The following is a 24,116-nucleotide window of genomic DNA, read 5'->3' on the forward strand; positions in this document are numbered from 1 at the left end:
ATAGATAGATAGATAGACAGACAGACAGACAGACAGTGTCAGGAGGTCACCCCTGCTGCAGACAATAGGGCTCTTTTCTAAGGCTTTATTCCCATTCAACCTAATGACGCTTACAGATGCTAAGAATCATTAGCATCAAGCATCAACAATTGCTTGATCCTACAAGTGAGACTTCAGAGAGCTGCCTACTCAGGGGTTCTAACCTTAGAAATCAGTTGATCTCCATTTGGAGGGGAAAGCGGGAAACCGCTGTACTTATGAACTAGGAGCAGAGAGTCCTCCCCTTTCCCGTGGGGCATTGGGGCGCCGCTGCTGCCGTCACGCCAAGTGGGCTGAGCGCCGCCTCTCAGCGCCCGCCATCTCATGCTTGAGGGTGCACCGGTGCTTAGCATCCAGAAACTGCTGTTGCTCTGCCCTCTCCCTGCCAGGTTCACCATCACTCTCAGGAATGTGTACCAGGAGGGGCTCTCCCCCTGGCTGCTCCTCTGAAATGCATGTGGGTTCCTCTCCCATGGTTTCTAACTCTTCCTCAGAATCAGAACTGCTTTGGGGCTCTCTGGTCTCCCATCCAACCCTGATAGATAGATAGATAGATAGATAGATAGATAGATAGATAGATGATAGATAGATAGATGATAGATAGATAGATGATAGATAGATAGATAGATAGATAGATAGATAGATAGATAGATAGATAGATAGATAGATAGATAGATCATCAGTATTGGACATATACTTATGTGGATTTGAAATAAAGCTCTCACAATGCACTTAGGATTTAGAATACATTACTTACTGGCCCGGGTCGCATGCTCAAATTGAACCATGGTGGTTTGCAGGTAGGGATGTATGAGAAACTCACTTCAGATCATTTTTTGATCAGGATTGTACCCAGTTCATACCTTCCAGACTGAACACGAACTCAGACACCATCTGTGGTAAAAATCCATATTACTGAGCTTGTCCCTGAACAGGACCTGACCAAGTTGCTGCATGTTTACCACTGTGCTGCAGTCAAAAACCTAAGATGTGCCACAGAGTTTTGATTAGGGATGCTGGAGAAATTCCATTAAAATGAGCTCAGATTTCTAAGAATCCGACCTGCAGAGTCTACAGTGGAGCACCCCCCTCAGGCCGTGCGGAGTCCGTAGACTTTCCAATGATTTTATTTACTTTCCTGAAATTTACTGTAGAAAATAAATCTGTAGAAAAATACATATGTTTCTGCTGAGGAAATGTTGAATAGAATGCGGGACAATACACTAAATGATACATACTGAGGTAAATTATGTAAATACTTGCATAAATATTTCTGTATTTTCCCGCATGATGAAAAAAAAAAATTCACATTCATCTGTGGGCACTGGGCAGATGATGGAACAAAAGGTGCCTGACAATCCATGAAACACAGATGGAATGGATTTTACACAATCTGTACATCACTAGTTTTGATGCAGTTCCAGAAATCATTACCGCTCTGATATTCTCCTCTTGAAATTATATCTACTTCATTAACTATCTGCACACCTTTAGGGCAGGGCTGGGGAAACTAGAGCTCTGCAGTTATTGTTGGGCTACAACTTCCATGATTTCTAACAACTGGGCTGGCTGGCTGGGATTTCTGAGGTTTGGAATCCAATACCATCTAGAGAGATGTTTCAGTATATTTGTATCAAACACATGTCACATTGCACAAGGCCGCATAAAAATGATGGGTATGGCATATGTTCCCAGGTTTCCTTTAACCATGCAATTGTATCACATTTATTAAAGGGAAAATCAGTATTAATACTAAGAATATATAAGGCAGGCAAGAACATAAAAGGCAGGCCTTTAGTGAAAAGAATGATTATGGGAACATAATGCAAATAAGATAAAAAATGCCGTAGCAAAATGGAATTTGGAGCCAAGCCATACTAATATGGAAACAGAAAATATGAAATATGATTAAGACACAAGGAATGCTATTTAGATTCAGATGCTATTTAGAAGGGTAAGAATTCACATAAAGTCTATCTGTTAAAGAGTCCAAAAAAACTGATACAAAAAAACTGTCAAAGGGAGTTCACAATTTATCTGAAAATTTTCCAGATATCCTCTGCTGCTGCTGCTTCTTTAAAAACAAAAAAACCCAAAATCCCTCTATTGATTAATTATTTGCTGGTATGTTTTCTTTTATATATATTAGCTGTCATCCAAGGCTACAAAACCTATAAATACCTTATAGGTTTTGGGGGCGCAGCACACCCTACACCTTCTCCCTTACCTAAGATGACTAGCTGTTTTCCAAAACACACTAAATGTAGTGTTAAATGTAATGATGTGATAAATGTAGCTAAAAAAGTGAAACCTTTGTATGTCTATGGGGGCAGGAGGGAACAGACAATGCCTGTCAAACTGCTGGAGGTCAGTCATCAAAAATTAAACTCCTATAAATAAGTCATTTCTTACCCATTCTGCCTCAAAATTTATACATACCAACCTCATGCAGATCTCTCTTTGAAAGCCTTGCTTCAGGCTGGCCTGTTGAGCCTTTTTCTCAGTATCATTTTTATGGAACCTGTTGCCTCAAATTTCTGGTTATACTGACTGAATGTGATTCATCCGACTTGCCCTTAATACAGGGCACAAGAGAATAGATTAAAGAAGGCTGTAAAGCAGAGAAAAAAACTGCTGTGGGAAGGGAAAACTGCAGGGAAGAGGGAGAAGGGACAAGGCACAGTATCATTCCGGAGGAGACAGGGTGCTAAAGTTAACCAGGTGAGAGATAGGTGTGAATTTCTGCACACAACTGACAAGGTAACAGTTAGTGAATCTGGGAATGTCTGAGTTTCACCTAAACTGATTTACAAGGAAATGACAGAGTGACCTGGTCTGCATGATCAAATTGACCCACAATGGCTTCAATAAGCCACTATGGTCTGCCAGCACCTGTTCTGGAAACCAACCCCCTCCCCCTCATAGCTAGTTGTGTCATGTGAACCTGATGAGGGTGGGTTGTTGGTGCAGTTAATAATAATAATAATAATAATAATAATAATAATCCATAACCCTTGGACTTTTTTAGCATTGTGGGCTGTGGGTGGTTTGTTAACCACACCAACAGCTCACCTTCGCCAGTATTGCTTGATAAGACAAGCAATGGGTGGCACGTTCTGGAATGGGTGTCCCTGGGCACTCACAAATAGGGATGTATGAATCAGCAGAACTCAAACTCGTTGAAGTTCTCCAGATTCCATCTCGAAGCATGCTCTTACTGAAGTCTGTATCAGATCATGAGCTTTGTGGGGTTTTGTGTTTGTTTTGTGTTTGTTTTCAAGTGAAAATCCATGTGTATTTCTGTGCATAGTCCATTACACACAGCGTGTAGCAGCTGCTTCAGGCGGCAGGCACTGGGATGCAGGCAAATACAGTGAGGTCCTGGGATAAGGCATCAGAAATCTAATTTGGGTGATGGAAGGGATCTATATATTTCTATATATTTCTTCAGAGCCACTAGTAACAACAGTACTACTACTACTACTACTACTACTTCTACTACTACAACATTTCCAAAGGCCAGGCTACTAAGACAGAGATGAACAGAGCAATACTATGATAAAAATGACTTTGTCTATTGTAGTATTCTCCAAGGTAAATGTGTTTTCCTTTATTTTCATTTTATATTTCCAAGTGTGATGACAAAGTTCTACCAGCATGTCTTGTCCTTGACATTTGCTGTAAACGAGATCAACATGAATCCAAAGATCTTAAGGAACATCACACTTGGATTCCACATCTATGACAGCTACAATGATGCACAGATGACCTATCGTACCACCCTGGATCTTCTCTTCAAATCCCGTAGATGTGTCCCCAACTATGAATGTGGTTGCCACAAAAAAACAATAGCTGTTATTGGGGCACTCTCTCCTGATATCTCATCCTGCATGGCACACATCTTAAGCCTCTACAAGATTCCACAGGTAGGATCTCTGGACAGGGGTCCTTGGAATTTCACTGAACTTGCAAAAGTGAAAAACAAAGTTTTATTTGATGTTTAAGGAGTAACACCAAATTTATTTATTTATTAATTTATTTGTAACATTTCTATACAGCCCCATAGCCAAAGCTCTCTGGGTGGTTTACAGAAGTTAAAACATTAAAATACAAAATAAAAAGTTTAAAAGCCATTTACATAAAAGTACATGGATAATAAACACCATCAACGTATAAATTAGGGATGTACGAAAGTCACTTACCTGGTCTCGCAGCTTGCTTCGCGGTGGGGTGGAGGCGCTTCGCTGCTCCCCCCAAAGTTCAGGCTGGGGGGGGAGGCTTCCTGCCTTGCCCGGCTGAAATTCAGGCTGGGGGGGAGGCTTTCTGCCTCGCCCGGCCGAAATTCAGGCCGGGGAGAAGCGCCCCGTCTCCCCGGCTGCGAACTTCAAAAGAAAAAACAAAACAAAACGCCCCTGTGATACGCTATGTGACGATTAACGTAGCCTATCATGGCTAGATTTGCAAAGTCAGCCGTGATAGGCTACGTTAATCATCCCATAGCCTATCACGGGTGACGCTGAAAAAAAAAAAGTGCGTACGCAAATGGCGGCCCCCATAGGGAGCCGCCATTTGCGTTCCTTATTTGGTCCCTGTAGTCTACGTAAAGATTTACGTAGACTACGGCGAAAATAAGGGCAACGCATATCTAGCCATGATAGGCTACGTAAATCTTTATGTAGCCTATCACTTTTTTTTTTTTTTAACTTGGAAATAGCGGCGGCAGCAGCGGCCGGTCTTCTGACCACTGCCAGAGCTGCTGCCGCCAGGGACATTCGCACAAGGTAAGTCCCATCCCAGGGGTGGCGGGGGGGTGTGGCAGACCGTTTCTCCACCAATTTCGGGGGGCCAAATGCGCTGGCATTCGGCCTCCCTGAGATTCATGGAGAAATTCTCTGACATCCCTACGTATAACTAAAAACTTCTTAGAACTGTCAGTCATAACTAAAGACACATCTAACCTAACTAAAGGCCTGTTAAACTCATCATGTGCTGCCAGATGCATGGGGAAAACAGCTAGGTCTTTACCTGGTGCCGAAAAGATAACAATGTTGGTCCCAGGTGGACCTCTTGGGAGAGCTGGTTCCATAGAAGGTGGCTGCTGCTGAGAAGGCCTCCTCCCTCATTGAGGAGTGGTTATAAAAATCATATGAAAAAGGAAGCAGAGTACAGTGGGGTACTTTTATCAGATTTATGTCTTGGAAACTGCACGACCATGTTCCCAAATTTCATGCACAATAATCCTCAACGCTGCCAAAAGCTTCACATTGAAATCAAGCATTACCTTAGCAATTATCCCTTACATTATATACACCCCAGGCACAACTCCCAACCCATGTCTACAACGATGGCAAGTTTTCTTTCAAATGGAACACTACTTTAAAGAAGCCCAGTTGTTAATCATCATATAAATTGGGGAACATAGGTATCTGAGAAGAAAAACAACATTGATGCAGGGCAATCATACTTGTGACAATAGGAATACCAGATGGGCAGGAGACAGGAGTTCAAAGGAAAATGTTGCGTCATCAAGCACTGATCATTTGCTACCTCTGCCATCCAGGCTGGCATAACCAGGAGTTGCATCAAGCCACAGTTTGCGTTCTGGAACTCTTATTGCTACTAAATCTGGTTTTATTATTGTGAGCCACACTGTGAATTAGTATTGGTGGAATGTAGTGTATAAACATTGCCTAATATTGTGGGTAGATCTGTGATTCTTTAATTTATATGCAGAGTACGTCATGAGAAACGCTGGGTTGAATGAATCTAGGGATGTACGAATCCCTTACCTGGTTCCGGTCAGGGCATCTGCTGGGGGGGAGGCGCTCCGTCCCTCCCCCTGGAATCCTGAAGGGGGGGAGGCTATCAGGTTCTCCACCCTGGAATCCTGCCCAGCTGGCTCTGCTCCGCAGCAGCGCCGCAGAGCAGCCGGCCAGGGCCATGCGCAGCCGGACTTCCGGCTGCGGAGGGGCTGCTGCGGAAGCAAATGGCGGCCGCAATAGCAACCGCCATTTGCATCCTTCCAGGCTGCTATGATAGGTTATGTAAGTATTTACATAGCCCATCATGGCATGCCCCCCCAAAACCCTGTGTACGCAAATGGCGGCGGCTACGGACGCCACCATTTGCGTTCCCTATTTTTCTCCATTCTAGCCTACATAAATGTTTACTTAGGCAATTACGGCAGGGAAAAAAGGGAACTGCAAATAGCGTAGTGGGCACTATTTGCATTCTTTTTTTTCCCGCCATTTTATCCTACGTAAATATTTACTTAGACTTTTACGGCAAAAAAAAAGAAACACAAATAGCACCCACTACGCTATTTGCAGTTCCCTTTTTTTCGCTGTAATAGCCTACTTAAATATTTACGTAGGCTAGAACGGTGAAAAATAGGGAACACAAATGGTGGCCGCCGTAGCCGCCACCATTTGCATACGAGGGGCTTTTTAGGGGGGCGGGGTTAGCCGTGATAGGCTACATAAGTTCTCACGTAGCCTATCACAGCTGCAAGGACAGCAATGGCAGCCGCAGCAGCCCGGCTGCGACCAGCCAGGAGACCAGCCGCTGCCGCCGCCGCCGCTGTAGCCGCCGGCATTTGCGTACACCTTTTTTCCCCAGATGTTTTTACCCAGATGTTTTTTAAAAACTTACGTAGCCTATCACGTCTGGGTAAAAAAAAAAAAATGCATACGCAAATGCTGGCGGCTACAGCCGCCGCCATTCGCATTCCTTATTTTTCTTTGCTTTTTTTTTCTTTACAGAGACATGATAGGCTACGTAAAAACTTACATAGCCTATCACTTCTCTGTAAAAAAAAAAAAAAAAAGACAAGACTGCAAATGGCGGCGGTGGCAGCCGATCAGAAGACCAGCCACCACAGCCGCTGCCACCCGGAACATCCACCCCAGGTAAGTTTCGTCCTGGGGGGGATCCACGGGGGTACAGGGGGTGTCAGGCCGTTCCGCCACAGAGGTCGGGGGGCTGAATGCCCTGGAATTTGGCCTCATCAAGATTCATGGCGGAATTCTCTGACATCCGTAAAAAAAACTAAGATCATGGCATCTGGCCCCATCACTTCCTGGCATATAGAAGGGGAAGAAATGGAAGCAGTGACAGATTTTATTTTCTTGGGCTCCAAGATCACTGCAAACGGTGACTGTAGCCATGAAATTAAAAAATGCTTGCTCCTTGGGAGGAAAGCTATGGCAGACCTAGACAGCATAGTAAGAAGCAAAGACATCACCTTTCCGACAAAGGTTCCTATAAGCAAAGCTATGGTTTTCCCAGTAGTAACGTATGGCTGTGAGAGCTGGACTATAAGGAAGGCTAAGCGCCGAAGAATTGATGCTTTCGAACTGTGGTTCTGGAGAAGACTCTTACGAGTGCCCTAGACTGCAAGGAGGTCAAATCAATCCATCCTAAAGGAAATCAACCCTGAGTGCTCATTGGAAGGACAGATACTGAAGCTGAAGCTCAAATATTTTGGCCACCTAATGCGAAGAGAAAACTCTCTGGAAAAGGCGCTGATGCTGGGAAAGATTGAAGGCAAAAGGAGAAGGGGACGGCAGAGGATGAGATGGCTAGATAGCATCACTGATGCAATGAATATGAACTTGAGCACACTCCGGGAGAGAGCACAGGACAGGAAGGCCTGGCGTGCTCTGGTCCATGGGGTCACGAAGAGTCGGACACGACTGAACAACTGAACAACATCTGTGTTTAGTGGATTGTCATGTGCCTTTGGTCCCTTTGGTCCCATCATCCACTCACAGATGGATGCAAATTATTTTTTTTCATCATGCAGAAAAACTCACAGATAATTATGCAAGAGCTTTCATAGCAATTTACATAATTTACCTTACTAGACATTTGCAGCCTGTGTCTTCTAGGGTGGTAGAACCAGGAGCTTCATCAAGCCATGGTTTGCATTCCAGAACATGTACTGCTACTAAATCTGGATTTGTTATTGTGAGGCACACTGTAACCTATTATTTGTTGAAAGTGGGGTACAAGGATTGCCTAATATTGTGAATAAATTGGTGACAGAGAGCAAGAGAGAGAGAAAGAGAAATACACATGAACACAAAACAGAGTTGTTGTTGTTGTTTTTAAAAAAACACCAGTAGATTAAATAACTTAATAATGCATTAAACAAAATGAGATTTCAATAAGAACATTCATACATCTTGAACACAATTACATTCACTTATGTTGCTTGTCTGATCTAGGGATGTCAGAAAATTCCGCCATGGATCTTGGGGAGGCCGAATGCCAGTGCATTTGCCCCCCCCAAATCCATGGCAGAACGAAGCCCACCCCCCCGCAAAAGGCACATGAAACGGGACACTTATCTGGTGCCGTTCGCACTGCTTTGTGAATGGCGGCCACATCTGCGGCCGCCATTCGCTTCCCTAGTTTTGCCATGATGGGCTATGTAAATACTTACATAGCCTATCATGGTTAATGCAGGGATCCCTGCGGAGGCCGTGATAGGCTATGTAAACATTTATGTAGCCTATCATGGCAAAAAAAAGGGAACACAAATGGCAGCCACCATAGCCGCTGCCATTTGTGTCCCTGGGTTGTTGTTTTTTTTGCCGTGATAGGCTATGTAAATATTTACGTAGCCTATCATGGCCAAAAACAGGAATGCAAATGGCAGCCTCCATAGCCACTGCCATTTGCGTCCACAGGCTCCATACGGCACCTGCGAATGCACCTGGCTGGCGGCTCCATGGAGTTGCCACAGAGCAGAGCCAGCCAGGTTATTTATTTATTTATTTATTTATTTATATACCGCCCAATAGCCGAAGCTCTCTGGGCGGTTCACAAAAACTAAAACCAAACAACACACAATAAAACAATTTAAAATATATAGAACATTAAAACCACAATATAACAATACAACCACAATAAAACCTAGCAGCAGTACAGGAGTTTAAAATACAGATTTAAAACAACAAAGATAAAAATTTAGAAAGCTAAAATGCCTGGGAAAATAAAAAGGTCTTCACCTGGCGCCGAAAGGAGTACAATGTAGGCGCCAGGCGAACCTCACTAGGGAGCTCATTCCAGAGCCGGGGTGCCACAACAGAAAAAGCCCTCCTCCTAGTAGCCACCCGCCTCACTTCCTTTGGCAGGGGCTCACGGAGAAGGGCCGCTGAGGATGATCTTAAGGTCCGGGCAGACACATATGGGAGGAGGCGATCCTTCAGGTAACCTGGCCCCAAGCCGTTAAGGGCTTTGAATGTTAACACCAGCACTTTGAATCGGGCCCGGAAATGGACCGGCAGCCAGTGCAGCTGGAAAAGTACTGGCGTAATATGAGCTCGCAGGCCAGTCCCTGTTAACAATCTTGCTGCCCTATTTTGGACCAGCTGAAGTTTCCGGACCATTTTCAAAGGCAGCCCCACGTATAACGCATTGCAGTAACGCATTGCAGTAAGGTTAGGATTTTTGGGGGAGGTGCGGAGAGCCTCCTCCCCACCGTGAGGAAAAGGTAAGTGACTTTCATACATCCCTAGTCTGATCTCATATCTCTTGTCAGCAGATACTTGTGTTAACCAAGTTTGTGTTAACCAAATACTTCTTTCATAAATGACTGGGTGACTGTGGTGTCTGATTTACCTCTATGTACTGTATCATAAAGTTCATAAAATCCCGCCAGGTCATGTTCAAGTTATACCCATTTTTTGTTTGCGCTTCCTGGGTGGATTTGTGATTCTAACTTAACTCCTAAGGCGTGTTTTACGTGAATAATATCTTTAATAGGATATTGAAGTTAGCATTTTGCTTAAATATAATTCATAATAAGTTCTTGAAAAAATCTTTCAGCTCACATATGGATCCTTTGCCCCAGTGGAGAGTGAGTTGATGGAGCATGCTACCTTTTACCGCATGGTCCCAAATGAAGTCCATCAGTATAGAGGGATTATCAGCTTGTTTAAGCATTTTGGATGGACGTGGATTGGGCTTTTTGTGGTGGATGATGACCAGGGAGAACTTTTCTTGCAGGCCTTGGAGCCATTGCTTTCCCAGAACAGAATCTGTTCAGACTTCACAGAACGAATACCAGGCCAAGACCAGATCCATACCCCAAATGAAATTATTGGTACAGCACATCATATATATCGACTTATAAATTTTAGAAAATCCAGAATATTTGTCATCTATGGTAACACTTATACCCTGATGTTTCTGAATTTTTATACAAATGCTATAGGCACTCCTGGCCATGAAGAAAATGTATTTGTTGGAAAGGTGTGGATTATAACAGCCCAGATGGATTTCACACTAGCAAGCTTTAACCGGGATTCAGATTTGCAAGTGTTCCAAGGTGCCATTTCATTCACAATTCACTCAGATGAACTTCTAGAGTTCCAGAAATTCCTTCAGATCTTAAATCCCAATTGGACACAAGCAGATGATTTTCTCATGGAGTTCTGGGAGCAAGCATTTGACTGTTCAGTTCCAGATCCCACGGCCCTGTACAAGGTCTCTGGATCATGTACTGGGGAGGAGAAGCTGGAGAGCCTTCCTGGACATTTTTTTGAGATGCGCATGACTGGCCACAGCTACAGTATTTATAATGCTGCCTATGCTGTGACACATGGATTGCATGCCTTGTACTCATCTAGCTCCAATCGCAGAGCAAGGGTGGGTGGCAGAAAAGGTGAACCTCAAGATCTTCAGCCTTGGCAGGTAATATCTCCATTATGAAGCAGCATTACTTCAAGGGATATAGTAGCAGGAAATTAGAGAACATCCGTCTTACTCTTCCCTGAATAACTAGGGAACAAATGACCCATTGTGTATTTACAAATACTTACAGGTACATGTATCTCTGTCCTTGCAGCCTGGAAAACAGGAAACCATAAATGCCAATAAGACTGTTGCTGAAAACACACACACACACATTTTTTTTTTCCCATGCTGAAGCTTTGTTAGATGAAAATGCATAAAAATGGTCAAGATGTAGACTTAGTCATGGTAGGAGTAGACCAAGTGAAAATAATAGGACTTCAATTAGAAATTCCTAACTTGTCACATTGATACATATGGTTCTACTCTAAGTATGACTATGGCTGGTCCAGAGCCCAGATTTGCAAGAAAATGTTTATGATTAATTTTCATTTTAAAGAATTCAGTATTGTTTGATTCTCTTCTTTCTTTTTTTCTCTTTCAACTAGCTCCATCCATTTCTTCAAGGCATTTCATTTAACAACTCTGCTGGAGAAAGAGTGTCTTTGAATGATAACAGGGAAAGGGAAGGTGGATTTGATATAATGAACATGGTTCTATTTCCAAACAAGTCCTTCCTTAAAGTGAAAGTTGGATGTGTAAATCCCAATGCTCTTGAAGGAAAAGTATTCATCATTAATGAGGACATGGTTATTTGGCATAGTGGCTTTAACCAGGTGTGGATTCAGTGGTATTGAATATTCTTGGTGGGCAATAACATTATGAAGATGGGTGAACTGGGAGACAGAAGCAGACATATTGTTTGCTGTCTAAATTCAGTCCAAATACTGAATACTGAAGTGAATTGGGGTGTTTTGGGGGGGATCACTGAGCTCTGAAGTGGGTCAGACCAGCACCTAGGCAATCTGAAGCAAAGTGGGTCACCCTCCAAACGCCTCAGTGCATCTCAGAGATTCAGAGCTACTCTGAAGCCATTCTTAAGCCCAGACATCCTTTCTCTAAAATGTATCAACTTGTGAAAGAACAAGGAGGGGGCGAGGAGGAAATTAGAGTGGAGAAGGGGAGAGGAGGAAGGGGGGGGATGGTGAGCCTTAGAATCATAGAATCATAGCATCATAGGGTTGGAAGGGGCCTACAAGACCATCGAGTCCAACCGCTGCTCATTGCAGGAAGCCTGATTCCCAGGTGGTCTCCCATCCAAGTACTAACCAGGGCTGACCCTACTTAGCTGCTGAATTCAGACAAGATTGGGTGCATCCAGCCCTTTGCTTTGGCAAATGGCAACTCGAGTTGCCAGATTAGGGCTGAACTTAACCCAGCAGTTGCCAATCAGTGATACTGGTGGAGGAGGCGGGGTGGGGGGACGAGCTGTACATAATAGATCAGTCTGCTTTCATTTCACTGTGATAGAGAGTTGGTTAGACAGTTGGTTAGAGAGAGAGAGTTGACTGGCTAGATCTGTGTAGTGTGTCTGTTCTATTACAGCTTCACTTGTCAATCTTCTGCCTTCCCACCTAGACCTTCTCAATTCAACTATTCCTATTAGTCTTCCCTTTCTTTATTTTCTACTAGATCCTTTATTTAAAAAACACATACCAAATGACACTTAAAATGTACTTTAGTTTCCTTGCTTTGTTCTTTGGCTCCCCATCCCCCACCCTTCAATACAAAACAACAACTTTTCTGTTAGGCTTTATAGTGTACTCCCTCCCCCACAGCCTTTAGGTTGTAGGTAGTAGGTACTTGCCTAGTATTACGTCTTTTGGCTCACCCCCACACACACACTTGTCAATTCCTGTATTTCTTCCCTTCCCATTTTTCAACTCTTATATCTCTAAAAAGAAATACAAAAAATACCAACCCCTCTTTTCTCTTCTGTTAGAGTTCATAGTGTACTCCCCCGCTCCCCAGCCTGTAGGTACTTTTTCTTTCTGTATCTCCTTTTCTCTTGTTCATGTGTAGGGACCCGGCTTGTGCTAGGATGCGAGCTGGCTGGTGGTTCATGGGGGCCCAGCAAGTGCTGTCACTGTCGCCTCTGAGAGCAACTGCATCCCACTCTGCCAAGCACCAGCAGAGAGGGGTGCAGTTGCTCTCGGCAGTGGTGGCGATGTGAGATGGCCTCTCCCACTATCACCGCCATCCAGAGCAACTGCTACTCTCTCTGCTGAGCACTGCAGGAGCTCTGGGCAGTGGCAGTGCGGCAACAGATGAGGAAGCGGTGCTTCCCTCTCCCATCACCCAGAGCTACTGTGACCCTGTCTCCAACATTTCCTTCATGGAGCCTTTATCACATGACCACTATGCCATTTGCATCCCTGTTTTCACACAATAGGCTATGCAAAGTATATTTACGTAGATAGTTGCATAGCCTATCACGTGAAAAAACAGGGACGCAAATGGCACAGTGGATGCCATTTGTGTCCGGACTTAGTGCAGCGATACGGCACAGCAATGGTGGCCGGCCGTATCACCAGCACTGTGGAGCCGGCGGCCGGCTCTGCAGGATCACCGTGGAGAGGAGCCAGCCTGGATGGATTCTGGGAGGAGGGACGGCTCACCTCCCCCCCCATGGAGCCCCCCCCCAGCCAGAACAGGATAAGTGTAGGGATGTACGAAACTCCCCTGACCTGGTTCCACCAGGTTCTGCTGGGGGGGGAGGCGCTCCGTCCCTCCCCCCGGAATCCTGGCCATGGGGGGGAGGCAGTCTGCAGCTCCCCCTAGAATCCTGGCCAGCCAGCTCCACTCCGTGGGGATTCCGTGGAGCTGCCGGCCGGCTCCACGAGCAGCCGGACATCTGGCCACTAGCTAGCAGGGACGCAAATGGTAGCGGCCATAGCCGCCGCCGTTTGTGTCCCTGTATTTAACCAGGAAATGCAAAACTATTTGCATTCCCCCTTAGTTTCGCCATCTTAGTCTACGTAAATATTTATGCAGACTAAGTAGGGATGGCGGAGAATTTCTCCCCAAATCTTTGGGGGGCCGAGGGCCAACGCATTCGTTGCTCCAACGAATGCGCCAACGCATTCGGCCCCCTGAAATCGGCGGTGAAATTGTCCGCCCCCCGCCCCCCCTGGGATGGGACTTACCTTTGGCGAATGTCCCTCCCGGCGGCGGGTCCCGGCGTAGTCTACGTAAATCTTTACGTAGACTACTGGGACCAAATAAGGAACACAAATGGCGGCGCCCATAGGGCGCTGCCATTTGCATACGTGCTTTTTTTTTTTCAAAGTCACCCGTGATAGGCTACGTAATGATTTGCGTAGCCTATAATGGCTGACTTTGGAAATCTAGCCGTGATAGGCTACGTTAATCATTATGTAGCCTATCACGGTTTGTTTGGTTGGTTTTTTTACACTTTTTGTTTCGTGGCCGGGGAGACGGGGCGCTTCTGCCCGGCCTGAATTTCGGCTGGGTGAGGCGGGGCGCCTCCCCCCCTGGGCTGAATTTCAGCCGGGCGAGGCAGGACGCCTCCCCCCCCGCCTGAACTTCGGGGGGAGAAGCGAAGTGCCTCCCCCCCACCGCGAAGCACCCCTGCGAAAAGGTAAGTGACTTTCGCACATCCCTAAGACTAAGGCAACCAAAAATAGGGAGCGCAAATGGTGGTGGCCGTAGCCGCCGCCATTTGCGTGCGCCTTTTTTTTATATACCCAGACGAGATAGGCTACATAAGTCTTAACATAGCCTATCACAAATGGGGGAAAAAAAAGATTGTAAATGGCGGCGGCAGCGGCAGCCGGTCGGAAGACCAGCCGCCGCTGGAGCCACCGCTGGAGCCGCCACCGTCCGGAACATCCGCCGCAAGTAAGTCTCGTCCCGGGGGGGATCCGTGGGGGGTGGCAGGCCGTCTCGCCACGGAGTTTGGGGGGCCGAATGCACTGGCATTAGGCCTCACTGAGATCCGTGGCAGAATTCTCTGACATCTTTAGGCAAGTGATCTCCCCATTCCTATATAACGTATGCATATTTTGTAGGGAAGTGTCTGAGAGAAGTATTGACTTACATAAGAAATGAAATGAGTATTTTGAATTGAAGCATAAATAAACAAAACTTGATGCTAAGCCACCCCAGTGCAAATATTTTAAGTTTAGGAAAGTCCTGACAGGTCATTGAATGCACTCTGTTCTGCATGCTTACACATCAAGTGTTCTCTTGTGCTTGTTTTCTCCATATCAGCTGAACATTAACAAAAAAAATCCTTTCTACTTTATCTCAGTCTAAGCACGCTTCATCTTTATGGACAGGTCTTGCCAGTTTCTGTCTGTAGTGAATCCTGCTGCCCCGGTTATGTGAAGAGGAAGAAGGAAGGGGAGAAGTTTTGCTGCTATGATTGTAACCCATGTCCAGAAGGGAAGATTTCAAACAAAACTGGTAGGGGTAGAAAACTCATGTCCAGGGCTCAGATAAATTCAGTCACAATCCAGGGTTCTCCAGATGGTCACATCCCCTTCCTTTGGTCCCACAACCTTTCCATGAACCACCAATCAGTTGGTTGTTTCCTGCTGCTTCTGCAGTTTTTACCCCATTCTAAAAGATTTAGATTGCTCTCCTAAGGTTCAGTTATTAGCAGTGAGAGCTTTAAGCTTCAATATTCTGGCTTCACCCCCTCTTTTTTTTGGGGGGGGGGTATTTTTGGCCCTATCTTTTCTTTTTCTTTTTACTTTTGGCCTGACGCCTTTTGCCTTTGACCCCACATAGCACTGGAAGGCAGCCTGCAAGAGTGTCTCCCAAATTGACTTTGGTTATTCGGCTAAAAGAGGTTCTCCACCCTTGTGGAAGGTGATGTGACCATAATACCATTTTAATAATACCATAATACCATTAATTAATACCATAATACCATTTTTGAAGCACGACCTCCCAAAAGCGTGCATGCAATTCCTTGGTAGGTGATCTGTATCTTGATTCTTGACAATTATAACACACTTCCAAACAAGGTGGGATATTCTATCTAGTTCACGATAATTATTCAGTCTTTGGAACCTGATGGGAAATGTGGGGAAGAGTTAGTTTCAAACACAATAATTTTCAGTGGGGTCAATTCAGAAATTAACCTGCAAGTCACAAAGTGACAAGAAATCAAGGGATATACATTCACATGAGAATCACCCTTTAATTGAGGCTAGGATTAGGACATCGAGAAGCCTGCATAGTGCTCACTACCTTAGTTAGTCAATGAGTCCAACCAAGATAATTAGATTCATAACCAGTGTCTATAGCAACTGGAATCTCACTAACTCCTTTGGAAGAGATCTGGGTTCCTCAGTTCCATAACTTCATGGTCTGGCATGGCTTCAAGAGAGTGCGCTGAAGATAAGCTTTTTATATTCTCTCTGGGGGAGTGTGTACAGCCTCATCCTGTAAAGTTAGGCAATGCTACAGCAAGTAATTCAAGTAATCTCTCTGCTTGAGATCACTTCTCTACAGAAATTAATGCAAGCAGAGTTCTGCTAGTGCTGTCTTCTTACACATTTATTTCATGATTTACATCAATTTTTTTTTAAATTTCCTTTTTGGTATCAAGTCAATGTGCAGTAAAAGAAAAAAAATGCAATACTTTATGGCATGTTAAAAATAAAGGTTAAGAACTTAAAATACTTTCCTATAATTCCAAACTAGCATAATCAGTGAAGAGAAATAATAATTACTAATTAGTTTACTACTCTGCATCGCCTTTCCATTCTGGAAGCAGTTTGAATATTTCCCCGACTGACCTGCTGCCTGTGACCATTTTTGATGATGTTGTGCTATAGCGAGGGATGGCAGAGAATTCTGCCACGGATTCCATTGAGGCCAGATTCTTTAGAATCTGGCCCCCCAGAATCCGTGGTGGAATGGCCTCCTGCCCCCGCCCGGAATCCCCCCTGGACGGTACTTACCTGGGGCGGATGCGGCGGATTTGGGGGCAGCGGCTCCGGTGGCTGGTCTCCTGGCCGGCCGCAGCCGGGCTGCTGCCACCGCCATTGCTGTCCTGGCTTGCAGCCATGATAGGGTATGTAAGAATTTACGTAGCCTATCATGGGTGGGTAAAAACAAAAAAACAAAAACCCAGCATATGCAAATGGCGGTGGCTACAACGGCCGCCATTTGTGTTCCCTATTTTTCACCGATTTATCTTACGTAAATATTTACATAAGATAAATCGGCAAAAAGTAGGGAACGCAAATGGCGGCCGCCATAGCTGCCACCATTTGCGTACGCTGGGGTTTTTTTTTTTTTTACCCAGCTGTGATAGACTACATAAATTCTTACATACCTTATCACGGCTGCAAGCCAGGATGGCAATGGTGGCGGCAGCAGCCTGGCTGTGGCCGGCCAGGAGAGCAGCCGCCACCGCCACCGCCGCTGGAACCACCGGCCATCGAGGATTCCGGTGGGGAGGACTGGATCGCCTCCCCCACATCGAGGATTCCAGGGAGAGGGACAGAGTGCCTCTCCCCCCAGTGCGAAAGATTCCATGAAAAGGTAAGTGAGTTTCGTACATCCCTAGCTGTAGCTTGCTTATGAGGTTGATACCGAGTGGCAGATGACTGAAACTAGGCTGTTGCCTGGGAAGTTGCTGCGACATAAAAGTCATGCAATGCACTGTGGTATGAGCCTTCTGTACTGAGTCAAGCACATTGTCAGTTTTTGTGTTGAACAAGCCTTTGCCCATCAAAGGGTAAGTCTTCGATATGGTTTCTCACTTCCTGTGGAAGACTGGGTAACCTCAACCAGGCATGGTAATGTAGGGTTACAGATCCAGTTACAGATCCTTTGAGTCACAATCAACTTGGGTATTTCCATAAATCTACTGTGTTAACATTAGATTTAGAGAAATACCTGAACCACCATTTTTACTCAACATGGTGGCTCGAGGAGGAAGCAGGCAGCCACTAGACCTGCTCATGAACTGCACTATGCAGAAAGGGTCCAGAAAGTTATGGTGGCTTGTCATACCAGGTCTGGGGGGGCTGAGCAGGGGGTAGTCTGTCCGACTCCACCCCCATGCCAAGCACTCACTACATCCCTAGTGATACGGGCTGCATGGCTCATTACAGTAGCCAGAACTGGGGGTATGACCTCTAGCAGTGGAGGCACACGACTTGTTCATGGCCTGTAACATGGCCTTCTAAACCAGCATGACAAGGTGATCAAATGATTGGTTCTGTTGGAGATAGATCCCGGATCTCACCCTCCAATGTAGATGTTATCGGAATGGGTTCCCCCCTTGCATTATCTGCACTGTCTGAATGGATGGAAATAACATAGGTGGAGCAGCTGGCAAGACTGTTGATACAGGTGACTGCATAAGAGTGGAAGGGATTGGTGGAGCAGTGGGAGATGCAGCTGGTATAGACAGTCACTGTCAATCCTGAGGGGTCTGCACTGAAGTGAGTGCTATGGTTGGCTCTTCATCTCATGTCAACAGAGACTGTATGGACTGATTTCAGTCACAAGGTGCTCAAGCAGACTCACAGGAACCAGAGGGGCCCAATGCTTGATCATGATTGGGGTCATGAGACTCTTTAGAAGTTTCTCTCTTCTTCTTTTTTGAGTGTGAAGAAGACAGACTGGCCTGCTTAGAGAATCTCACCTTTTGGGTAGTCTTTTTGGCAATCTAAGCATGAAAGGTCAGCCTGGAGTGGGGGGATCTTGTGTACTCGGGGAAGTATGATGCTGAGGTGATGATGACCCCAACACTGGGGAAGGCTCCTGCATGGCAAGCAGATTGTGTGAGGGTGAGATTGGTGGATTTGCCATATCTTTAGGCTCCTTGACAGATTCCAGTGCCCGTTTCTAAAGTGTGGTTTTCAGCCGATTAGACCTGTTTCTTCTCACTTGCTTCAAGAAGGCTGTACAGTGAGAACAAGCCTCAACGATGTGCCCTTCACCAAGACAGAACAGGCAGAGAGAGGGTGCCCGTCTGAGGGAGGCAACTTTGCCCTGCAGCAGGTGCACTTACAAAAAAGCTGCCCTGCAGGACATATGTGTGTGGGGTGGTTGAGAAAGTTGTGAAAAAATTAAAGAAACTAAAATATGAGACAGAGAGATATACGCTATAGTAAGAAAGAAGAAAGAATGAAGAAGACCTCCACTTGTTGTCAAAAAATGCTTTGAAACAGTGAAATGACAAGAAAGCTTTCCCTACAAGGCACATTCAATAGCGGTCGATAACTGAAGGAATAACTGAGAACCCACTAGGGACATGAGCACTGGGATGCTGGGGAGGGGTTCACACCCAGACTTCCTCAGCTATAGAAGCTTCCCAAATCGAGGCTCTGCACAGGTGCAGAGCATGTATGGTGAGATGGTGGTGTTGAACAACCAGGTGGAGGTTTCCATAGTTTGACTTGATGTGCCCTCCTGAAAGGGATGCTTGCTGTGTCTTGCTGCCTCTGTCAGACAAGACAACTGAGACCCTGAAGTCACTGACTGTGATTCTGAATAGGAAAGTACTGGGGGGAAAGGGTTGTTTGCCCTTCAAAGAAACTTACAGCAGAAATTAGGGATAGTGACCTCTTCCACTTCAACACCTAATTTCCCTTCTGAGTTTGGTTTGAGTTTCTGTCATAGGGATGTCGGAGAATTTCTCCACGAATCTCCAGGAGGCTGAATGCCAACGCATTCGGCCCCCCGAAATTGGTGGAGAAACGGTCCGCCCCCCGCCCCCCCGGGATGGGACTTACCTTGTGTGAATGTCCCTGGCGGCGTGGCTCCTGGCGGCAGTGTGGTGGCAGTTTGGTGGCGGTGGCTGCGGCGGCTGGTCTTCCGACTGGCTGCCGCTGCTGTCATTTCCAAGTAAAAAACAACAACAACAACAAACGTGATAGGCTATGTAAAGCTTTACGTAGCCTATCACGGCTAGATTTTCAAAAATCACGGTGATAGGCTTCGTAAATGTTTATGTAGCCTATCACGGCTGACTTTGAAAAAAAAAAAAGTGGGCACGTGTAGTAAACATTTATGTAAACATTTACGTAGACTACGGCGTAAATGTTTACGTAGACTACACGTGCCCAAATAAGGAACGCAAATGGCGGCGCCTATGGGTGCCACCATTTGCGTACGCGCTTTTTTTCCCCCCCCGAAGTCAGCCGTGATAGGCTACATAAACATTTACATAGCCTATCACGGCTGACTGCAGGTACGCAAACGGTGGCAGCTATGGCCGCCGCCATTTGCGTCCCAGCAGGAGAAGAGGTTTCGCGGCTGGAGGGACGGGGCGCCTCCTCCCTGGCCAGAATTTCAGGGGGAGGGACGGAGGGCCTCCCCCCCACCACGAAGCAAGCTGCGGGATCAGGTAAGAGACTTTCGTCCATCCCTAGTTTCTGAGAACAGCACATTTTACTTGTGCCTAGCACAAAAACTACTGGTTTAAACTGTCTGAAATTTGGCTGGCAGGATCCCTTCCATGGGGACTGACAGTTCATGCTTAGTGCATGCAAGTTTGCAGCCTCTAGCTCCCTTGCAAACTGCCTGTCCCCACTGCAGATGCAGCGGTAGCATGGATGAGAGGAGGAGAGGGGAAGCACCATGGTGGCAACAGGGAGAGGACCTGGCTGGTTTACGTGTCTGAAACTTATATCAAACAACTGGCCTGCCCCCGCTGCCACCACTGCAGTGGTAACAGGGATGGCAGGAGAAGAATGGAAGTGCTTTCCCTCTCCTCCTTCCATCCCTGCTACTGTGACAGCGGCAGTGGCAGAGGGGACAGGCCCCAGTCATTTTATGTATCTCCTTCAGACATTTCCATAAAACGACCTGGGCCTGTCCCTGCCACTGCTGCGGTAGCAGGGACGGGAGGAGGAGATGGGACCAGTGCTTCCGCAGTTACCTCAGCCAACTGAGTGCCAGTCATTTTGTGCAAGGCCCCCCTTCAGGGAGAAGGAAACAATTGTGCCAAATGGCTGTCGCTTAATTGGCCAGCCAGGTCATTTTATGGAAATGTTTCCCTTTCCCTGAAGAGGCCCATTCAGGGAGAAGGAAACATTTCTGCAAAATAACCAGGCATGGGAAACTGCGAGCTCTCTCCAGGCACCTATGGAACGTCTGGTGATTTGGCCCAGGCACCTGCCAGAGTTGGGCAAATGGTGGGAGCCTGGCAAGTAGCAGAGAAACAGGTTGCGGGGGAGTTTGCACATCCCTAACAGCCAATATATTGGGTAGGGATATACGAAAGTCACTTACCTGTTCGCGGATTATGTTGATGGTGGGGGGGAGGCATTCCGTCCCTCCCCCTGGAATCCTCGCCAGGGGGGAGGCGCTCTGTTCCTCCCCCCCGGAATCCTGGCCGACCAGCTGTGCTCCGCAGTGATTCTGCGGAGCCGCCAGCCGGCTCCGCCAGCAGCCAGACATCCGGCCTCTGGCTAGCAGGGAGGCAAATGGCGGCGGCCGTAGCTGCTGCTGTTTGTGTCCCTGCAGTCAGCCGTAATAGGCTACATAAATGTTTATGTAGCCTATCACGGCTGATTTAAAAAAACAAAACAAAAACACGCGTATGCAAATGGCGGCGGCCATGGCCGCCGCCATTTGTGTTCCTAATTTTGGCACATCTTAGTCTACATAAACATTTATGTAGACTAAGACAGCGAAAATAAGGGGAACGCAAATAGCATAGCATCTACGCTATTTGTGTTCCCCTTATTTTCGCCGTCTTAGTCTACGTAAATGTTTACATAGACTAAGACGTGCCAAAATAAGGAATACAAATGGCGGTGGCCAGGGCCACCACCATTTGCATACGCACATTTGTTTGTTTTTTTACGTCAGCCATGATAGGCTACGTAAACATTTACATAGCCTATCATGGTGTTTTTTTAAAATCTAGCCGTGATAGGCTACGTAAATCTTTACGTAGCCTATCACATTTTTTTTTTTTTAACCTGGAAATGGTGGCGGTGGCAGCCAGTCAGAAGACCGGCCGCCACATCCGCCGGTGCCAAGCTGCCGCCAGAGCCGCCACCGGAGCTGCCGCCACCACGAAGATCCGCCCAAGGTAAGTCCCATCCCAGGGGGGTGGCCGGGGGGTGGCGGGCCGTTCTGCCACCTATTTCGGGGGGCCAAATGCACTGGCATTTGGCCTCCCCGAGATCCATGGCAGAACTTTCGTACATCCCTAATATTAGGACAGCAGAGAAGTTCTCTGAAAAATCCCAGCGAAGCATCTTCACCTTGGAGAAGCACTGCATGGAGGAACAAACTTCAAACATTTTCTGATCAGTACACACTAATACCACAAGCCGGTTCATATATGACACTGCATTGTGTTGACCACTTCCTTTTTTTCAGACATGGATGACTGCTTTGAATGCCCACAAGACGAGTATCCAAACAAGAATCAAGATGGGTGCAGCCCTAAATTTGTACACTTTCTGTCCTATGAAGAACCGTTAGGGAAAACTTTGGCTTCATTTTCTATTTCTTTTTCCGTGATCACAGCCTTGGTGCTACAAACTTTTATTAAGCACAGAAATACCCCCATAGTCAAAGCCAACAACCGGGGCATCACCTACACTCTCCTTATCTCTCTCCTGCTCTGCTTCCTCTCTGCTTTGTTATTCCTTGGCAAGCCTGGGAACCTGACCTGCCTTCTCCAACAACCAATGTTTGGTTTGATCTTCTCAGTGGCCATTTCTTGTGTGCTGGCCAAAACCATCACAGTGGTTGTAGCTTTCATGGCTACTAAGCCAGGGTCCAACATGAGGAAATGGGTGGGAAAAAGACTGGCCACTTCCCTTGTACTTCCTTGCTCCCTCATTCAAGCTGGCATTTGTAGCATATGGCTGGCAACCTCTTCCCCATTCCCTGATATAGATATGCACTCAGTGATGGAGGAAATCATTGTGCAGTGTAATGCAGGGTCTGTCATCATGTTTTATCTTGTCTTGGGCTACATGGGGCTTCTGGCCATCATCTGCTTTACTGTGGCTTTCCTAGCCAGAAAGTTGCCAGACTCCTTTAATGAAGCCAAGTTCATCTCCTTCAGTATGCTGATTTTTTGTAGCATTTGGTTGTCTTTTATTCCAACCTACCTTAGCACCAAGGGGAAATACATGGTAGCTGTGGAGATCTTCTCTATCTTAAGCTCAAGCGCTGGATTGCTGGGTTGTATCTTTTTCCCCAAATGCTACATTATTGTGCTAATGCCTGAGCTGAACAAGAAGGGAATGTTAATAAAGAGAAACAATCAAAGCAGGGATGGGTAACATATAGCCTGTGGGTCACATGTAGGTCTCCAGTCCTTTTTTGCAGCCCATATCACCCCCAGATGGTTTGCGCCACACAATCAAAATATCCACCAGTTCAATTACACATGCTATTTTTCCAGAATCTCATGCATGGGGAAGGTGGGCCTACTCCTACAAAATACCAGAGGTACCAGTGCAACCCATCCTATTCACATTTCCTCTTTGTCTATAAACAGAGGCAGAGCTGAGGAATTAAGACCTTTTTCATTATCTTTGCTTTGACCAGCTAGGGATGGGGAAGACATTCATTCCACATTTTAATGCCATTTATCTAATTTCACACTTTTGGACCAATATGCAAACCAAAACTCACTCAAAATGGGCACTGAATATAGCAATGCATTTCCACAATCAAAAAATGCAAACCAAAATAAATATGTTAGGGGAAAGTACACTAAAAAAATGTGTATACTAGGGAAATCAATCTTCAGAAATGTATTATATTTGGAAAATTGCTTGCAGAAATGGGTATATTAGGCAATATTCTGTACAAAAGTGCATGTATTAGGACAAATGCACCCAAACAGGCATTTTGAAATTTTACGTTTTTGCACTAATACACAAACCAAAACTCACTCATCCTCCAAAATGCACACCTCTTTGAATATTGCAAAGGATTCCTCAAATTAAAAATGCATACCAATATCAAGTTATTAGGGGAAAGTACATGGGTACATAGGACTTCTGGGCATCATCTCCTTTACTGTGGCTTTCCTAGCCAGACACCTTTATTGAAGCCAAGTTTATCTGCTTCAGCATGCTGGGTTTTTTTGCAGCATTTGCTTGTCATTTCTTCCAAGTTACCAGAGCACAAAGGGAAAATGCAATGTTGCTACGGAGATCTTCTCTATCTTATCCCCAAATGCTGGGTTACTGGGTTATAGCTTTTCCCCCAAAATGCTACATTATTTTGCTAAAAACTGACCTGAACAATAAGCATCGGTTAATAAAGAGACAATAGTAAAGAACTGGTGTGTCCAATGAAACGTTTTATTCCTGTGTCATCTAATGCATGGGGGCCGTGGAGCTAGTCTTAAGAAATATCAGATATGTCAATTTAAGTAATTCTGTTCAAATGTCATCTCTGTCTATCATGAGAGGGGGATTTAAGACAGCAAGACCTTTCTATTGGCCTGGCTCAGACCAATT

At 45.8% G+C, this 24,116-nt stretch overlaps 1 protein-coding gene across 1 annotated transcript; it reads left to right on the forward strand.

Annotated features, from left to right (window-relative positions):
• The first annotated feature begins 3,677 nt into the window (after positions 1-3,677).
• On the forward strand, positions 3,678-22,925 carry LOC146342822 (vomeronasal type-2 receptor 26-like). The gene is made up of 4 exons (XM_084808013.1): positions 3,678-3,965; positions 11,229-11,456; positions 14,982-15,108; positions 22,009-22,925. The coding sequence occupies exons 1-4, from the start codon at positions 3,678-3,680 to the stop codon at positions 22,923-22,925; spliced, it is 1,560 nt and encodes a 519-aa protein (XP_084664139.1).
• Positions 22,926-24,116: the final 1,191 nt, after the last annotated feature.

This window comes from Heloderma suspectum, chromosome 6, assembly GCF_057233095.1.
Source record: "Heloderma suspectum isolate Gila_16-S chromosome 6, 16-S_ref, whole genome shotgun sequence".
Lineage (NCBI taxonomy): Eukaryota > Metazoa > Chordata > Lepidosauria > Squamata > Helodermatidae > Heloderma > Heloderma suspectum.